The 20,479-nt window shown below is 47.7% G+C and overlaps 1 protein-coding gene and 1 long non-coding RNA gene across 2 annotated transcripts in view; one reads left to right on the top strand and one right to left on the bottom strand.

Moving 5' to 3' along the window:
- Positions 1-19,436, top strand: part of IARS2 (isoleucyl-tRNA synthetase 2, mitochondrial) — a 29,855-nt gene extending 10,419 nt beyond the window's left edge. Inside the window, exons 12-23 of the mRNA XM_072140100.1 lie at positions 174-334; positions 8,387-8,489; positions 8,662-8,758; positions 10,861-10,969; positions 12,975-13,077; positions 13,933-14,058; positions 14,358-14,489; positions 16,046-16,152; positions 16,241-16,386; positions 17,396-17,586; positions 18,677-18,821; positions 18,898-19,436. Coding sequence (XP_071996201.1) covers positions 174-334; positions 8,387-8,489; positions 8,662-8,758; positions 10,861-10,969; positions 12,975-13,077; positions 13,933-14,058; positions 14,358-14,489; positions 16,046-16,152; positions 16,241-16,386; positions 17,396-17,586; positions 18,677-18,821; positions 18,898-19,049 — 1,572 coding nt within the window. The 3' untranslated portion in view covers positions 19,050-19,436. The remainder of the gene's footprint in view (positions 1-173; positions 335-8,386; positions 8,490-8,661; positions 8,759-10,860; positions 10,970-12,974; positions 13,078-13,932; positions 14,059-14,357; positions 14,490-16,045; positions 16,153-16,240; positions 16,387-17,395; positions 17,587-18,676; positions 18,822-18,897) is intronic.
- On the bottom strand, positions 3,784-5,008 carry LOC140120409 (uncharacterized). The gene is made up of 2 exons (XR_011853769.1): positions 4,753-5,008; positions 3,784-4,293 (listed from the first exon to the last, which is right to left on the bottom strand). It is a non-coding gene; the product is annotated as an uncharacterized lncRNA (long non-coding RNA).
- Positions 19,437-20,479: the final 1,043 nt, after the last annotated feature.

Below are 20,479 nucleotides of genomic sequence, written 5' to 3'. Positions count from 1 at the left end.
AACTTGGCTCACTAGAGATACATGGAGCGGAGTTGCAATACCACCCACTACCCATGATCAGGTGTGGTGCTGTTTCTGGAAGAAAGCAGCCATGTTATTCAACCTATGGACAATCCCTTTAAGAGCCTTGGGCTCTGCGTCCATTGCATTGAATGTTGATCCTTTATTCACAGGAAGTTCTGAAAAAAGTGAAGTTCACCCCGGCGTCGGCTGCCAGCAGGATGACAGAGATGCTGGATCGCCGCACCTACTGGTGTATATCACGGCAGCGCAGCTGGGGGGTCCCTATCCCTGTCTTCTATCATAAGGAGACCCGAGACGCCCTCATCAACAGGTACAGGAATCTGTTTTATGTTCCAGATCTGAGCAGATTGTACAAAGTGTCCTATCTGCAGGCAGCATGTTATAGAGCAGGAGGAGCTGAGCAGATTGTACATAGTGTCCTATCTGCAGGCAGCATGTTATAGAGCAGGAGGAGCTGAGCAGATTGTACATAGTGTTTTATCTGAAGGCAGCATGTTATAGAGCAGGAGGAGCTGAGCAGATTGTACATAGTGTCCTATCTGCAGGCAGCATGTTATAGAGCAGGAGGAGCTGAACAGATTGTACTTGGTGTCCTATCTTCAGGCAGTATGTTATAGAGCAGGAGGAGCTGAACAGATTGTACCTAGTGTCCTATCTGCAGGCAGCATGTTATAGAGCAGGAGGAGCTGAGCAGATTGTACATGGTGTCCTATCTGCAGGCAGCATGTTATAGAGCAGGAGGTGATGAGCAGGTTGTACATAGTGTCCTATCTGCAGGCAGCATGTTATAGAGCAGGAGGAGCTGAACATATTGTACTTGGTGCCCTATCTTCAGGCAGTATGTTACAGAGCAGGAGGAGCTGAACAGATTGTACCTAGTGTCCTATCTGCAGGCAGCATGTTATAGAGCAGGAGGAGCTGAACAAATTGTACCTAGTGTCCTATCTGCAGGCAGCATGTTATAGAGCAGGAGGAGCTGAGCAGATTGTACATAGTGTCCTATCTACAGGCAGCATGTTATAGAGCAGGAGGAGCTGAGCAGATTGTACATAGTGTCCTATCCGCAGGCCATTGGATTTGATGTTGGATTCCTGTTGTATATGATGTAATTAGGGATCAGGATACTCACAGATGGGTGGCTGTCCATTATTATGTATCTTATATATAGCTGCAATGTAAGAGAATTGAGATTTAGGACAAGACTTATTTCGGATGGTCCGGATCCCTCCTGTGTTACACGTTCGCTGCTTATGTGACTTGTATATTGTCTCTTCCTCCTCATGAATGCGGTGACGTCCGGGTGCTGACTTGCTTTGTGTCTCCAGTGGAAGCAAAACCTTCTACAAACATAAGTAATGTGTGAGGGGTGAAGGTTGTGCTCGCTGGGGATCGTCAGTCACCTGATTGTAGTTTATAGGGTCCGTGATGATTTGCGCTTTACCCTACAGGACATTACACGTGTATACTGTAATAATCCAGCAGGTGCCAGACTACAGATATGTCTGACGGACATGTGAGAATAGTCATAGAAGGGGGGATCAAGTGTAACAAGCAACAAATGGGACGTAACCCCTTCATTCCCAATGTCCTATTTCGCATTTCCATTTTTTTGCTCCCTTTTTTCAATGTCCGGAGCTGTATGAGGGCTTGTTTTTTCTGCATTACAAACTCTACTTCACTGTGACGATATTTAAGGGACATCTACCACCAGGATGAAGAACTTATGCAAATGAGCCTGTGGGGCTCCAGGCTTCATAGGGGTTAATGGAGCCTGGAGCCCCTCGGGCTCATTTGCATACAGTCTTTCATCCTAGTGGTAGATGTCTTTTTGAGTTGTGTAAGGTGTCATGTTTTTGTCAGAGGAGCTGATGTTTTCGTTTCTGCCATCATGGAGACTTTTGGTCATATTTGCAAAAGTTGCAAAAAATGTGTACTGTATTTTTAAGCCCCTTAGGGTACTTGAACCCTAGGGGGCCTGATCCACTTATACCATATACACTATGACGATGTGACCTACCATTACGTCATGTGTCATTGTGTTAGTATCATTAAGGGGTAACCCTCCCCCTTCTAAACACAAAAATGGATAACTGCTGGAAGGTGTCCAGGGGTCCTGCTGGGTTATGATAGAGAGTGATAAGAGATCTGACTATTGGGACCCCCGCCAATCACCTGATGGACTCCTCTGTATTAGTAAAACCCCTTTAAATCTTACACTAGGAGCAATTATCATGTCCTCCTCCCTCATTGGCCTCCTTGAATTTGCTGCCATCCTTACTCCAAACCTCCAGATCTATAGGGAAGTCTAGTGTCCCGCTCAGAGGATTGAATAATACATAAACCACTTACAATGAGATTCTTTCAATTTCGATTTTTTCCATTTGAAATCAATATTCATCGTCATTAAGAAGAAGAGAAATGTCCTGCACACGGCGCCTCCCCTGGTGGTTATAAGGAACTGCAACAATCTGTGACACGCCTGATGTATAAGTAAAAGGGATCTTGGGAAACCCCTTTAAACTAACCATAGGCGACTGAAAACTGATATGCAAATATATGCTAATTGATATGCAAAGATGATAAATTATGTAATTACTTACAAAATTATTCTGGGAGTTCTACATTAAATGCTTCTGAGTAGAGTAAATATTGGAGCACAGTTTTGGGGTGCAGCGCTGCTTTGTAGTTTGGGAAGCAGCAGAAAAAGTTTTGTTTCCTTGTTTTGTGCCTTAAAGGGAGGGTGGAAGCTACAAATGACCTCAGGAAGAAACATCACAGCCCCTTACGGTCACCTCTCCCCTAGTGATCTTGTATGGGGATGAACCAGGAACCTTTCTTCATGTGATCACAGCTCATGCTTGATGCTAGTGTCCCCTTTTCACCCAGTGATCTTCAAAGTTTGGGTTTTAGGTATATAGAATATTTTTCTACATGTTAACATCTACCATCAAGATCAATCCATCCTGATAAACAAGGGACACCGTGTGGTAATCTTCTTATCTGTTATCCATGGTCTTCTTCCTTCTAAAACCAACGTTTAAAATTATGGTAATGATGGAGAAGGCCTCTGGGGGTGTTACCAGAAGCCCTCCGTGCTGCAGCTTCCCTCTCCGTGCCCCCCCCCCCTCTCCCTGCCCGATAAAATCTCACGCAGCAGGAAGGGGGAAGTACTTCCTGCACAGTGCAATTGGCTGTGAAGCTACAGCACAGGGGGGCTCCGGTAACAGCCCCCAGGAGCCCTATAGGCTCATTAGCATGTTAAGAAAAGTTGATTTTTGAAGGAAGGAGGCCTTGCTATGGAATTTGATGGCGCTATATAAATAAAGATTATTATTATTTTGGATAACCAATATAAAAAGATTACCACAGTCACAGTGCCTGGATCTAGGAGTAAGTGTCCCTGGTTTATCATGCTTGGTTTTGATGGTAGATTCCCTTCTTGTCAACAATACGTTGTTCCTAAAAATCCCCCTTCTGTGGACCCTGGCCATCAGATCTTATTTGCGGGGAAACCTGGCAGTAAGTATGTGGTTTTCCTACAGCTCCACCACTGGTGAAATGAAGGCATTACACAATGTCCATCCAAATCAATGGGTTGTCCATGTAATACCATGTAACAGGTCCTCCAGTGGAAGAGACGCTCTTTATAGCCATTCTGTTCTCTGGTGAAGAGATCCTGAGCAGAAGACTTCTTTATCAATGTAAATCCCCCTAGTAGAACATATACCCCCTAAAAAGTATCCCTAAAAGGGAGACCGATCCGATATCAAGATGGCGTTTATTCAGACAATTCTTATTTACAACAAATAAACAATTTTTTAAAATAATTATAGCAAAAGTAAAATACAATACTTAATTCCGATTTACAATGGACCCGCCACCTCTTTACCTTGTAGCGCTGGGGCAGTAATCAGAATTTTGGCCTACAGAAATGACAGACACATTAGAATCCAAAGCGGCTGTCAATTCATAGGTCATCTTCCTGGTTACCTGATAGATAACAGCACTATTACTTTTTTGTAATGTGGACTGTGACCTGACTACGACTACGCCCTCAGTGTCTGTCCAGAAGTTAGTAAGACGCCCAGAATTCTGCTGCTGTCCCGGTGGCGTCCTCCTGGTATGGCGACCAGCAAGTGCCCATCAAAAGTAACAGCATCTCCACTGGAATCGCGAGCAGTCCACATGGAGTTGCTGTTACACCTGATACACACTACAGTCCTCTCCCCCTGCCGGATCGCGTCGCCTTTGTCCTGCTTATGGACGCACCTGTAAAACAAGATCAATGGAGAACACCTCAGATCACATGTCCAACACACCCTGCGCGCCGGAAAGGGTTAAGAACGACAAATATACACCGCCAACACCCTGTCTCGGGGAAATGGAAACCACCTCGGGTCTGTTTGCGGTAGACAAAGGGTTAAGCGGCTGCCTTCTTATGTGTTTAACCCCTGGCTTGCTGCACTGAATTCAGAGCCTCAGATACTAAAATACATGAGGGACAGGGATACATCAATGCAGAATTGTATCAGAATAGAATGGCTGATAACAGGGGGCAATAGCTTGTATGCAGCTGAGGAGGAAAGACGGGTAAGAGATTGAGTTTTTAAGCTGTAACAGGGCTGGATTTTTGTTCTAAAGCGGCAGATAACAGAGAGTATTAGACAACAACAGCTAATAGGGAGACGTACATGCAGTCGGGAGCTTTGCCGGTCCCCGGCCACCTACCTGAGTCAGCAGAGGAGCGAGCGGCGCTGCATTCCTGTCTCGACACTGAACACCAGGAACTGTTTCTGTTCTGGTTATCGCTTAGCAATGGTGATCATCGATATCCCAGTGATTGGCTGCTGTCACGGAAGCTCTGAGACGGCACATTGACACGGAAACCCCTGGCTGCGAGGCTTATATATGCTCAGGGCAAAGTTTTACAAGGGCCCTTATCACCGTCTCCTCCATGGACTCTGATACCGGGGAGAGGAGCTGGCAGATCTCTGCTCGATAAGTTCCAGGAAAGGATTTCTAGAATCTTGGGGGTTTTTTTTTCCTTTTTGCGCCTTCCATTATTTTTTTTTTTCTTGTTCTTTAATTGAAGGCTGGCTACAGAAACGAGCGTTAATAATTCAGGACATGAAGTATAAGGGCTGCATTAGATCGGAGCGGGATCTCCATTACGGTTAGGGGTGGGGGATCCGTGCCATAGCATGTAGCAAAGGTTTCCAGATTTATTAGTATAGCAGCCATAATATTAAAACCTCTTTCCCTCTGACCCTTCAAGGCACGGACTCCACAGGACGTCAGTAGGAGTCCAATATATCTTGCATCATCTTGATCCATGAGGAGCTATTGGATCAGATTGATCATTTTCAGATTGATTATCCTTCTGAATGGTCACTGCCAATAGGGGGCAGTGCTGCCATGATTGGGAAGGGGGGGTACCTGGACTATGTGTCACACGGTAACCTCTATGTGATCCCAGTGTGCATAGTTTCCAGCAGAACATTACCCAGAATGTACCCTAAGTTTTGCCACCCAATATGCTAATTAGCACTCCCTACTGTCAGGTGGGTGGAGCCACACTGTGTCTGCTCCAGTCTAGGACCGCCCACCTGACAATATATATAGCATTCTGGGTGCAGAAGTAACTACAGAGATTGCCCAAGAACGTTGCAGGAAAGAGAAAAGTCTCCACCCGCGCCGGAATAAATGGAACGTCACCTATGCAAGGGGTGGGGGAATGCGATGACAGCTCCTCTATAGGGAAAGACAAATGTCGGTCAACTACAACCTGTAAAATGATGAACCTGTTTGTGCACTTAAACGTGCAAGAATGTAGTGTAGGGTCTGTTACTGGAAGTTTTGTAATACACCATAATGTATGTGTATGGGAATATGTATACACCTATATAGATATACACAGTCTACACCCATATTATACGACTATATAAAGTATATATTTACATATTATAAATCTATATAGCTATACATATATATATATATAGAGATAGATAGATAGATAGATATAGTTATACACAGTATATACGTGTATATTTATGCACACTACACACATTAAACAACTATATATAGTTACACAACTATTATACACATACATATGCACACTACACACATTAAACAATTATATATATATAAACGCCTATTATACACTTATATATAGCTATATACAAATATTACACACATTTTCTTTATCTATATAGATATACACAGTGTATATACACACATTATAGACCTATATATAGATATACACTTTTTATAAACACATATAATACTGGTTAATGATTACTGGTTCACAAACATTTCTCCAGGTATGAGACACCTGAGAAGAATTGCAAGACATTGCAGGAGACAGTCCGAGGTGATAAGGATGGAGATGGTCCTGTTAATGGTTAATGCAGGCGGAGCGGAGAGTTACTGGGAGTCACTAGACTGTGATTTCCTGACTCTTTTATGACAACAGAAACCGAATATATTACCACAGACGTACAGAAAGCTGAGGCGGCCATGATGCCAGTGTGAGCAGGGAATGAGGGGAAGATATGGACCCGCACTCATTTCCCCATTGTAGGGGCTTCAGTAGAAATAATTGGGATGGATCTATGAATGGACTTTATTTATTACAGGATGTTTATGTGGGGGTTCTCTACAGATAATTTCCTCACATCAGACATCCCCATGGGGGTCACAATCTAATATCACAGGCTCAATTTTTATCATCTTTTGCTAGGCCTCATGCAGGAGCAACAGTGATGCCCATAGCAACCAATTAGATGCTTTCTTTCATTTTACAATGGACTCTGGCAACATAAAACCTGGAATCTGATTGGTTGCTATGAGCCGCACAAACACTTGTACTTGCCAGATACTTGGATTTGAGAAAAAAATGTGTACTGTTTTTAATTATTACAGGCAGTCCCCGGGTTACATACAAGATAGGTTCTGTAGGTTTGTTCTTAAGTTGAGTTTGTATGTAAGTCGGAATCGTATACTTTATTATTGTAACCCCAGTCAAAAATTTTTTGGTCTCTGTGATAATTGGATTTTAAAAATGTTGGATTGTCATAAGAACCAGGATAACAATAAATCTTCATTACAGACGCCTGTGATAGCTGTTACAGCTGATTATTGTAGCCTAAGGCTAAAGTACGGTAACTTACCAAGATCCAGAGGTCCGTTTGTAACTAGGGGTCGTATGTAAGTCAGGTGTTCTTAAGTAGGGGACCGCCTGTATTGTTGTAGGCCAATATAGATTAACATTGACAACAAACACTGATCCGCGCCTATAACACTTTAACATTGGCAATAAAATTTGCCCTGTTTCTGACCATATGTGTCACATTCACTTTTGATTAAAATGTAAGTCCTAAACTGCTTAGTAAATGGAGGTAAAAGTGCTTTTTTCTTTAAAAGGGTCATTCTAGGCACCTTGTTTCTACCCTGTCCCTTCCCAAACTTAATGATGGGGGAAAGGTGTCTGATTGGTAGGATTTTGGCATGTGGACCCCCAAACGATCACAAGAATGGGGGGCTAAAATTCCCACACTGAAGAGAACCAGTTTGTACATCCTCCATCGATTTCTATGTGACCTCCAAGGACTGTCCCGCACCTTTATAATAGTGAATAAAGCGCTGATCAAGCATGTACATCTTTGCCCATCTTGTTCTTTTGATTACTGGGGGTCACAGCAGTCGCCCCCTTGAAAAATCAGACTCTCATCCCTTAACTTGTAAACGTTCATACAGGCAAAACCCCTGTAAGGCGTCAGACTATGAGTATTACTATAATTTTTACTGTGGCTCCTAGTAATCCTGCCAGTAGATTATTTTATATATTGGGTTTCTTGATCTGACAATTTTGCAAAAACCCATTAAAATAAATGAGATTTGTAGCAGCAACATGGCAGCATCACCTCCACACACGATGCGAGGGATCAGACGTGACATGGAGTAATCCCTTTATGACGGGGTCAGCTAATATTTGTGAGTCATACCTGGTGGCTGGAAGAGAACCTTTGACAGATCAAGGGACACACTTCTAAATATCTACAGATAGCACAAAGCAAACAGCAGCACAGGCCCCGCAGGTGAGGGTCTGGGGGGAAGGGTCACTAGGGGTAGAACAACTGTACACGAAAAAGGTGCAAAATCCACACCTATAACGGGGTCATTCACTGACCACCCAGACGTGCATGTGATCTTAAAGGGATGACTTCTTCCAGACATCTCTGGAGGCGACTTCTCTTTTCCCCCCATACACAGAAGATGAGCACCCAATGGCTCGGACTGTATCACTTATACCTACTATATCTGACCGTTCAGCTCTAACTTCTTCCTGTCTTCCTCCTTGCAGGCACACGGTGGGTCATATCATTAAACTGGTGGAGCAGCATGGCAGCGACGTGTGGTGGACACATCCCATAGAGGAACTGCTTCCTAAATCCGTGCTAGAACAGGTACAACTACAGCACCGCACTGGTATACCGATGTACAAGTGTTCCCTGGGTGCACTCACCTTAACCTGGATATCCCTTTTACTTTGACCCTAAGAAGGACATGGGATCCCACCGAACATGAACATATAGACAATGCTTGTATCTATAATGTCTCCTCGTGTCTTCCTCCCAGGCTAGCAAAGGTGCCAGTGCGCTGGATTATGAGCCGGGGCGAGATGTTCTGGACATCTGGTTTGACAGTGGAACATCGTGGGCCCACGTTTTGGACGGTATGAGCCCCCTAAAGAAATAATTTGATTGCCAGCACCCCAGATATATTGTATTATCATGTGTCTGTGGTCTCCAACCCCTCCAAAACCACCTTATATGGACATGTGTTTGGACAATTATGAAGCGATGGTCTTCTGCTAGGACATGTCCGCACTTTTTGATTTGGTGGGGGCACCCTGAAAATGAAGGGAACGCAGCACTGATTTGTTCCTAGTACTTGGCCATGCATCACCCTGCACAGGGCGCAGATGTGTTTAAGGACTGTCTTCTCTTCATTCTCAGGGTGGTTGGAGACCCCCAGAGCTTAGACCCTCACCTTGGTATCAGTCGGGAGTCTCTTTCAGTTACTGGGGAACCTACCCTTTATAACTTATTCCTTATTCTGCAGATATGAATTAGGTTACTATTATATATATATATTTGTAGGAAAGAGGCAGCACTCCAAAGTACGTGGAAAAGGGTGAAGCGTTTATTCCATGTGCAACGTTTTGGCGTTGTGGCACGCCTTTTTCAAGCATGAAGTGCAATGTGCATGTCCAAACATTTAAGGACCAAGCAGGTAGCTGATTGGTCAAGGTACATAGTGACAATAAATATGATACACAATACAAATCAATACATATTTAAAAAAGATACATTGGGTATTGATATAAGCAATAGTAAGTACTATTGCTTATATCAATACCCAATGTATCTTGGGATGCACATGGAATAAAAGCTTCACCCTTTTCCACGTACTTTGGAGTGCTGCCTCTTTCCTACAAATATCTTGACGGACCCCAGCCAAGGGTCCTACGGCTGCTGCACCCTCGCCTGCCTGTGCTGCATCAGACTCTCCTTCTTTTATATGTATAGTATAATGTATATGTGTGTGTGTGTATTTATTTAGGGGCGACCCTTGAAGACACCTGATCAGTGGGAGTACCAGAAGGTGGTCCCATATATATTCATCCTATAGACCTCTTTGTATGGGTTCTTTCCCTATACAGGGAAGAATCTATACAGAGTCATTATTATGACTGGGGTTCTGGAAGCCGATCGGTGAGAGCAGCTGGAGTCTCCATCTTGGGAGCAATGGAGGACCCAGTTTGGGGGGGGGGGGGGTCTCTGTGTCATCGGAAAGGTCCAGACATATAAAGTAGAAGCCTTAATGGCTGTGACCCCGCTTAGTATCCTGGACTGCCCGCTGATCGGATTCAGAGCAAACATTGTTATGTTATTTGCTTAATTTTTAACAGGGCAATTGGTGCTTTATGACTCCCGTATCTGATGACATGTTACCCGTGATATAAACAGCCGGGAGAGATCACTCCAGATTTCCTGTTCCTCTGTGGGACTTGTACATGTTTACAGGGGGAGGAAAAGATATGTAATGTTCTAATATACTAACATGGATTTCAAGATCTCTGCTTGCTGTGAGCCAGTGTGAACATTCATTAAAGAGAATCATGTGGTCGGTGTGACCATACAGACTGCAGCCAGTGTTACGTATTGTCCCCGGAAAGATGTGTAATCAGACCTCACACTGCTGTGCTCTGTGCTCTATGCAGCCAGTGTTGGGTATTATCTCTGGAGAGATGTGTAATCAGACCTCACACTGCTGTGCTCTGTGCTCTCTGCAGCCAGTGTTACGTATTGTCCCCGGAAAGATGTGTAATCAGACCTCACACTGCTGTGCTCTGTGCTCTATGCAGCCAGTGTTGGGTATTATCTCTGGAGAGATGTGTAATCAGACCTCACACTGCTGTGTTCTGTGCTCTCTGCAGCCAGTGTTTCGTATTGTCCCCGGAAAGATGCGTAATCAGACCTCACACTGCTGTGCTCTGTGCTCTCTGCAGCCAGTGTTATGTATTGTCCCTGGAGAGATGAGTAATCAGACCTCACACTGCTGTGCTCTGTGCTCTCTGCAGCCAGTGTTGGGTATTATCTCTGGAGAGATGTGTAATCAGACCTCTGTGTATGTTGTTAGTAGCTGCAGGACTGTGAAATATGGATTGTACTGGGGTTGTGCCCTCACACTGCTGTGCACCATAGCCCCTGCACAGTAAAAGCTGTATCACCCAGTCGCCTTCGATTCACATTGTGATTTTGTTCTATGTAGATGCAGAGCAGAGAGCTGACGTGTACATGGAGGGGAAGGACCAGCTCGGAGGATGGTTCCAGTCCTCGTTACTCACCAGCGTGGCCTCTAGGAATAAAGCTCCTTACAAGTGAGTCAGACAACAGGAGGCGCCGCCATATTGGTCAGCAACCAACAACATGGCCGCACTTCCAATGACATTCCACTCAATCGTCACAACCCTCCACAGCAGAAATCATAACGCAGCCCGTTACAGGGTTTTGCCAAGTTTATAGCCTTATCCCTTATGACAGGATATGAAGACGTCCTGGGTTAATGGAGTAGACACTCTTCAGTCTCACCCTTGCCCGTGGCCTGTATATAAGGGATAACTTGTTAAATTGCAATGATAAAGGGTTTATCCACAAAAGGTGAGGTTCTAGAAGCAAGTCATCACAGGGGTGATGAAAAAAATTTCGTCCAAAATCATGAGACGATGAGCAGAGAACAGTCATATTTTAACTGAGGTGAGTCAGGTTTAGTGGCCGACGGGGTTGTGTCACTTCAGAAGCCCCTATCTTCTGTTCTGTAGCACCTACAAAGATGCTGCTGGAGTCTTATTTAAAGATAAGAATTTCATCTTTCAAGTCCCATCAGGTTTGTGGGTCAGGCCCATTTCTTTTAATCCCTGTATCTCTGGCTCTATAGCACACAGAACTATAGTGTGTGTGTATATGTATAGGTAGATATGTGCGCTGCAGGTATATGTCAGGATCCTCTATCCCCCCCATGTACACTGCGTTACTGATCCCTATACTGACCTTGTTGTATGGAAACTATAGGTCCTTCTATATCTCCCTCACTAAGCAACTATCAGCGCCTGCACTGCAGAGGCCGGTACTAATCTGTATACCTGCGGCCCGACCTTTGCCCTCTGCTCCGGCCCGCCATGTTTATATTGGGGCGCCGCAATTACTGAAAGATCACAATTGGTTCTCCAATAAAAGTCTATTACCTGGAAGTCCTGGGAACAGATAAGGACATGAGCTCATTGTGTAAAGAGGTGGGGGGGGGGATGGAGCCTTCATACGTCCTGCATGATGCATGTACCCAAAATAGTCCCAGTCAGTTTGTATTTATATGCAGGTTATTGACCCGATGTAGAAGGGGAGGGGCCGTGACTGTGGATGCAAAAGGGGAGGGGCCGTGACTGTGGATGCAAAAGGGGAGGAGCCGTGACTGTGGATGCAAAAGGGGAGGGGCCGTGACTGTGGATGCAAAAGGGGAGGAGCCGTGACTGTGGATGCAAAAGGGGAGGGGCCGTGACTGTGGATGCAAAAGGGGAGGGGCCGTGACTGTGGATGCAAAAGGGGAGGGGCCGTGACTGTGGATGCAAAAGGGGAGGGGCCGTGACTGTGGATGCAAAAGGGGAGGGGCCGTGACTGTGGATGCAAAAGGGGAGGGGCCGTGACTGTGGATGCAAAAGGGGAGGGGCCGTGACTGTGGATGCAAAAGGGGAGGGGCCGTGACTGTGGATGCAAAAGGGGAGGGGCCGTGACTGTGGATGCAAAAGGGGAGGGGCCGTGACTGTGGATGCAAAAGGGGAGGGGCCGTGACTGTGGATGCAAAAGGGGAGGGGCCGTGACTGTGGATGCAAAAGGGGAGGGGCCGTGACTGTGGGCAGAAGGGGAGGAGCCGTGACTGGGCGCAGAAGGGGAGGGGCCGTGACTGGGCGCAGAAGGGGAGGAGCCGTGACTGGGCGCAGAAGGGGAGGAGCCGTGACTGGGCGCAGAAGGGGAGGAGCCGTGACTGGGCGCAGAAGGGGAGGAGCCGTGACTGGGCGCAGAAGGGGAGGAGCCGTGACTGGGCGCAGAAGGGGAGGAGACATGACTGTGGGTGCACCCAGTTATCTTTGAACTATGCTTTACACTGTAGCCCCATTACCCAGCTCCGCCTCCCCTGCACCGAGAAGATCATTTGCATAAAGAAAGAAACAGAACTTTTCCACAAATACCATAAAGGATAAATGTAGGATCTGCAGAACTTCTTGTATCCACGGTACAGCCGCCATTTACAGCCCTCAGGCTTCCAAAACTGCAACCAGGACCTGAGCGTGTGAACGCGGCCTTACTCACCTCCCTGCATTTACCTCTCAGGAACGTGGTTGTCCACGGCTTTACCTTATCTGAGAAAGGAGAGAAGATGTCCAAGTCTCTGGGGAATGTGGTGGACCCCGACGTGATCATCAACGGGGGAAAGGTAAGAAGCTTCTCTCTAATAGGATGAGGGGTTAATGTCAGGATGTCTCAGATGTGGGTAGTATCTCCAGGCCCTATATAGAGGTAAGGTTATTGCAGCTCAGCTCCCATTTATTTAGATGTAACGGAGCAGCATAATCCGGAGCGGCTACTACTAGTGGATCTGGGGGTGCTGGTCCCACTAATCTCATACTGAAGGCCCATCTCCACCACTAGGGGGTGCTCTGAAGCTTACTGTATGATCCTTGTACATTGAAATCCAGTATGCAGTCACCTCACAGGCTCCATCTAGTGGACACAGAATCATATTATTGCTAATATTGCTGAAAATTTTTTCAGTAAGTTCATCTAATGTTAAAGCCTCAGCATAAACGGGCAACATCTTCCCCATATATTTACATTACATTATCGCCTCACATCCCATATAACTTACTGGATTAGAATATAGAGGATATATTTATATACAGGCAGTCCCCTACTTAAGAACACCCGACTTACATACGACCCCTAGTTACAAACGGACTAGGATGTCGGTAATTACTGTACATTAATCCTACGCTACAATAAATAGCTATAACAGTGATCACAGGCGTCTGTAATGAAGATTTAGTGTTACTCCTGGTTCTTATAACAACCCAACATGTTTAAAATCCAATTGTCACAGAGACCAAAAAAAATTCTGTCTGGGGTCACAATTATAAAGTATACGGTTCCGACTTACATACAAATGTAACTGTAACTGGGGGTCGTCTGTAAGTCAGGTGTCCTTAAGTAGGGGACCGCCTGTACTGGATTAGAATATAGCGGATATATATATACTGGATTACAATATAGCGGATATCTCTCTGTGCTCTAGGATAAAGTGAAGGATCCGGCCTACGGGGCGGACGTCTTGCGTTGGTGGGTGGCGGAGTCCAATGTCTTTACAGAAGTGATGATCGGCCCCACAGTCCTGACCTCTGCCCGGGAGGACATCAATAAGGTGAGACCCCTGCACCCTCACCCTGGAAGTGTCCAAGATCTTACTGTATACAGTATACACATTACATCGAGTCCATCCATTAGTAAGAAGGGGGCCCGCATTGTTATCCCATATGATGTGGATTGGGGGTAACAGTAAAACTTGGTACAACCCCTTTAAGCATGACCCCCTCATAGCCTGTTCATGGGAAGTAGGAGAAGGGTCAACGTTATCATGATGGCAGGTGTAGTTTTTACAGCTCATACAGAGCAGTGCTGATGCACCCGTCATTCCTTACCTGATGTTTTATCATCCTGCAGTTGCGGAATACGGTGCGATTCATGCTGAGTAACTTGTACGGATTCAACCCCGAGACCGACTCCATCCCTGGACCCGAAATGTATATTATTGACCAGTATATGCTCCATCTGCTGCAGGACTACGCCAGCAAGGTAACCAGGGGGCGCCCCAGTACAGGCTGAGGCGCCCCAGTACAGGCTGAGGCGCCCCAGTACAGGCTGAGGCGCCCCAGTACAGGATGAGGCGCCCCAGTGCAGGATGAGGCGCCCCAGTGCAGGATGAGGCGCCCCAGTACAGGATGAGGCGCCCCAGTACAGGATGAGGCGCCCCAGTACAGGCTGAGGCGCCCCAGTACAGGCTGAGGCGCCCCAGTACAGGCTGAGGCGCCCCAGTACAGGCTGAGGCGCCCCAGTACAGGCTGAGGCGCCCCAGTACAGGCTGAGGCGCCCCAGTACAGGATGAGGCGCCCCAGTACAGGATGAGGCGCCCCAGTACAGGCTGAGGCGCCCCAGTACAGGCTGAGGCGCCCCAGTACAGGCTGAGGCGCCCCAGTACAGGCTGAGGCGCCCCAGTACAGGCTGAGGCGCCCCAGTGCTGGATGAGGCGCCCCAGTGCTGGATGAGGCGCCCCAGTGCAGGATGAGGCGCCCCAGTACAGGATGAGGCGCCCCAGTACAGGATGAGGCGCCCCAGTGCTGGATGAGGCGCCCCAGTGCTGGATGAGGCGCCCCAGTGCTGGATGAGGCGCCCCAGTGCTGGATGAGGCGCCCCAGTGCTGGATGAGGCGCCCCAGTGCTGGATGAGGCGCCCCAGTGCTGGATGAGGCGCCCCAGTGCTGGATGAGGCGCCCCAGTACAGGATGAGGCGCCCCAGTACAGGATGAGGCGCCCCAGTGCTGGATGAGGCGCCCCAGTGCTGGATGAGGCGCCCCAGTGCTGGATGAGGCGCCCCAGTACAGGATGAGGCGCCCCAGTGCTGGATGAGGCGCCCCAGTGCTGGATGAGGCGCCCCAGTGCTGGATGAGGCGCCCCAGTGCTGGATGAGGCGCCCCAGTGCTGGATGAGGCGCCCCAGTGCTGGATGAGGCGCCCCAGTGCTGGATGAGGCGCCCCAGTGCTGGATGAGGCGCCCCAGTGCTGGATGAGGCGCCCCAGTGCTGGATGAGGCGCCCCAGTGCAGGCTGAGGCGCCCCAGTGCAGGATGAGGCGCCCCAGTGCAGGATGAGGCGCCCCAGTGCAGGATGAGGCGCCCCAGTGCAGGATGAGGCGCCCCAGTGCTGGATGAGGCGCCCCAGTACAGGCTGAGGCGCCCCAGTACAGGATGAGGCGCCCCAGTACAGGATGAGGCGCCCCAGTACAGGATGAGGCGCCCCAGTACAGGATGAGGCGCCCCAGTGCTGGATGAGGCGCCCCAGTACAGGATGAGGCGCCCCAGTACAGGATGAGGCGTCCCAGTGCTGGATGAGGCGCCCCAGTGCTGGATGAGGCGCCCCAGTACAGGCTGAGGCGCCCCAGTACAGGCTGAGGCGCCCCAGTCCAGGATGAGGCGCCCCAGCTCTCCGGAGCAGATGAGGAGGGAGAGCTGGGATGCAGATTCCCTGTATTCCTTTATATGTAGTGTTCCTGTAAGAGGATATACAGTATATACCAGACGTGTTCTGTATGTATGATGATTGGACAGTCCTGCAGTGCGACCCTTGTCCCCCTCTAGGTCACTGAGGCCTATAAGAACTATGAGTTTGGGAAGGTCGTCCGTATGCTGGAGGCGCTGGTCACCAGAGACCTGTCCAGCTTCTACTTCAGCATCATCAAAGACAGGTAAGTCGTGTCCATTCATCTCAGTCCCGTCCTGTATATTATGACGTCTAACACTAGGGGGCGCTGCTGACCCTCCATATGCTGATAGGCTTTACTGCGAGGAAGAGAAGGACCCAAAGAGACGCTCCTGTCAGACGGCGCTGGCCGAGACCCTGGACATTGTAGTTCGCTCATTCGCACCGATTCTTCCTCACCTGGCGGAAGAAGTGTTCCAGTATCTGCCGTATAGAAAAGGTATGGAAAGAGGATCCCTTTAAGTAGCATACAGACTGCAGCCGCTGTTCTACATTGTCCTTGGGTAGATGTGTGATCAGACCTTTTTGTGTATGTTTGTAGCAGCAGGATTGTGAAATACGGATTTTTATTCCTGGATTGCATTGAGTTAATCCTCACACTGCTGTGCTCTGTGCTCTCTACAGCCAGTGTTAGGTGGAGAGAAGTGTAATTAGACCTTTGTGTATGTTTTTAGTAGCAGCAGGACTGTGAAATAAATGGATTTATATTTCAGGTTTGTAGCTTCTCCAAGTGTGCTGGAAGTTTGTCTTCACACTGCTGTGCTCTGTGCTCTCTGCATCTAGTGTTTGGTATTGTCCCTGGAGGGATGTGTAAATCAAACCTTAGATTAGCTACAATCATGAAACAAAGTAACCAAAGTGTGCTGGAGCGATGTCCTCACACTGCTGTGCTCTGTGCAGCCTGCATTAGATATGTTAACTGTATAGTAGTTTGCACCATTTTTGCTTATCTTTTATTTGAAAAACAACTTTGTGTAAGCGCCCTCACACTGCTGTGCTCTGGGCTCTCTGCAGCCAGTGTTGGATACTGTCTCCGGTGAGATGAGTAATCATTCCTGTATGTTTTTAGTAGCAGTAGGACCATGGCATATAGATTTTTTTTCCCATGATTGTATCTTCTCTAAGTGCACTGGGGGGTGCGCTCACACTTCTGTGCTCTGTGCTCTCTGCAGCCAGTGTTTGGTATTGTCCCTAGAGAGAAGTTTATGTGATAAAATGATGTTCGGCAACTTTTTGGGTTAACAGGGTTAATATTCCTTCTGCCTGCAGCTGCCACTAGGGGGAGCTCTCTGCATGTATATGTATAAGGGCTCCCCCTAGTGGTGGCTCCAGGCAGAGACAATGTGATATATTGTGTATTTCCTCTTTAGATCTGCTCTGTAAAGCCTCATGTTATGTCCTGTCCCCTGATGGATTGTTGCATTGATCGTTTTGCTTCTTCCCCTTAGAGGGTGACAGTGTTTTCCGGAGCGGATGGTTTGTGCCGAATACAGTCTGGAAGAAGCCGGGATTGGTGGAAGCCGTGGAGGCGGCGTGTTCCATGAGGGATCTCTTCCTGGGGGCAATACCGGGCAAGAACTCTGTGGAGTATGAGCTGAGCATCGTCATCGAGCCCGGCCTGCTGTTCGAGTTAATGGAGGTGAGAGGCGTCCAATGCTACAGAACATAATGGTGCAGACACTACAACTCCCAGCATGCATCTGTCAGCCTGGGCTTACTGGGAACTGAAGTTGGACAAGAGTTTGGTACTGGATCGGAAATGTCTGCGGAATCCGTCTTGTTAAACAATACGGACTAGATTCACATATAAATAAGATTATTACTACATCTATGGAGAGGAGGAGCCTCTGCTGCTGCTAGGAAGTTTCTATCTCACCCCAGCTGCTTTATTCCCATCAGTAATGTCTTGTATCAGTGGTGATACGACACAGCAGTGTTATGAGCACCTCAATCCTCCCCGTGCTGCTACAGATATCGGTCGTATACGTGTCTTGAGGACACCAATACAGTTTAAAGTAGGAGGAGAAATCTGGATCATCACTGTAGCTTCTCTCTAGGTCCCCTGGGGCAGGAGCTCCAATGATAATCCAGCTCTGCGGTCCCAGGACTTCGGGAGGGGGGAAATCTTTTATCAGAATCCATCCTGATAACCCAGGGACATTACTCATAGCTCCAGGCACCGGGACTGTGGTATCTTCTTATATGTGCTATCTATGGTCTTCTTCCTTCTAACATCAACTTATAATGATGCTAATGAGCCTGAAGGGCTCCTGGGGGTGTTACCAGAGCTCCTCTGTGCTAAAGCTTCACAGGCTATTAGCACTTCCCTTCTTCCATTTTGTGATTACAGCAGGGAGGGGAGACAGTTTAACAGCCTGTGAAGCTACAGCATTTGGATAATTTTAAAAGTTGATTTTTAGAAGGAGGGAGGCCATGGATAACACATACCAGAAGATACCACAGTCCTGGTGCCTGGATCTATGAGTAATGTCCCTGGTTTATCAGGATGGATTTTGATGGGAGATTTCTCTGGGGTAAGTGAATTGGTCTGGCATATGCTGTGCTGGGTGATGGCGCGGGTGCCACTGGTTAGGGTGCCACCGCTGTCCTATACGATCCTGCTGATGAGTGTGTGATGGAGGGATGACAGCAGTGTATGGGAGACCTGATCGCAGCCAGTCCCCAGCCGCCACATGATGAGCAGAACTACATGTACATCTGTGTATCAGACCCTACAGGTGGAGGAGAGGTCCTGCACGTCCCAGCTGAACGAGTTACTGATGGCCTCACAGACCAGTCTGCTGACAGACGTACCAGTGGATCTCCCTGCAGGGGCCACAGTCCTTAAAGGGTCCTTCCTCATCAACCTGGAAGGTAAGTGCTCTCCCCCTGTGATAATAGTATCTCTTATGAGCGGCAGATGGTGTCAGTGTAACCCTTTATCTTCCAGGCGGTGACATCTGCGAGGAGGAGACGTATAAAGTCGTCATACAGCCGAGCACCAAAGAGCGTTGCCCCCGCTGCAGGAAGTATACGGCCGAGTCAGCGCTCACCCCCTGCCCCCGCTGCCTGGAAGCCATGGCTGGGAGGTGGAGTCAGTAACTGAGTGCTGCCCCCTGCAGGCGCCATCATTGTACAGATGCATATACTAAGTATGTGCTGCTATTATGTGGTCTCATGTGATTGTGGGAAATTGGGGTCAGGTTCCAGGATTGTGGGTGTGTCCTCACACTGCTGTGCACTTGGCTCTCTGCATTGCATAGCTCCTCCCCCTGGATATAAGGGCAGTCTCTAAGAGCACAGCAGTGTGAGCATGTATACACTCGAGCTACAAATATGGAATAGGAGTCCATGCTAAAAACACATGAGCGCCCCCTGGAGCAGGGGCAGAAGCCTCCATTGTATATTTTATATATAGTCAGATAATCTATGAGTGCAGCTCCGGGATGGAGAGAAATAATAAAGGGTTTTTTTTTCTTTTTATGGATAAATTCTTTGATGCATTGCTTCCATTTATCACACCACGTTCAGCCCCTGTGGTCACATGACTGGAGGAGGAGCGGCCACTTACATTCAGCTGCCAAGTACAGTCCTCGTTTATATTCCCTCCTCCCATCTGAGTGTGACCTCACCGGTCACCTGACTACAAGAAGCGGGTCATTACAATGTAACCAGCTGAGCAGTCATGTGACTGATTATCTGACAGTGGGAGGAGCAAACACATGATGTCATATCCTGTGACCCGGTGATGCTGCTCCTTGCATCACATAACCAAGGATTATACTGAAGAAACCTGGGTCGACATTACCGGAGTTTAGCTTCTCCAATTGTACCAGAGGCCGGTCCTCACACTGCTGTGCTCTCTGCAGCCAGTGTTAGATGTTGTCCCTGGTGAGATGTGTAATCTTTGTGTGTATATGTTTAGTAGCAGCAGGACTGTGAACTTTGGATTTCTATTTCAGGATTTCCTGCGGGGCTGGTGTTTGGTATTGTCCCTGGTTATCTGTGTAATCATATCGCTGTGTATGTTGTTAGTAGCAGCAGGACTGTGAAATATGGATTAGTATTCCAGGATTGTAACTTCTCCCAAAGAGACCAGAGGAGAGTCCCTGTTCCCCTCTCCATATCTACTGTAGTATTCAACCAAAAGGAAGGGCTGTGGAGCACTTCAATGTACAGAGCTCAGGACACAGAAGTGTGAGGACAGGCCAACATGTATCCATCTATCACAGTCCTGCTGCTACGAACAACAAAGGTATGATGACACTTCTCTCCAGGGACAATACTAAACTCTGGCTGCACAGAGCACAGCAGTGTGAGGACACTCCCCAGTACAATCCTGGAATGTAAATCCATATGTCACAGCTCTGCTGCTACTAACAACCAACATTCACAAAGGTCTGATTATACCTCTCTCTCCAGGGAAAATACATGACACTGGCTGTATCCTGTATGGTCCCAGCTGCTGATGGGTTCCCTCTGAAGTGTAAGCTCACCCAGTATGTGTAATGGGAGGGGTAGAGGTTCTCCTT

This window comes from Engystomops pustulosus, chromosome 3, assembly GCF_040894005.1.
Source record: "Engystomops pustulosus chromosome 3, aEngPut4.maternal, whole genome shotgun sequence".
NCBI lineage: Eukaryota > Metazoa > Chordata > Amphibia > Anura > Leptodactylidae > Engystomops > Engystomops pustulosus.
This window is presented reverse-complemented; position numbering and strand designations above follow the sequence as displayed.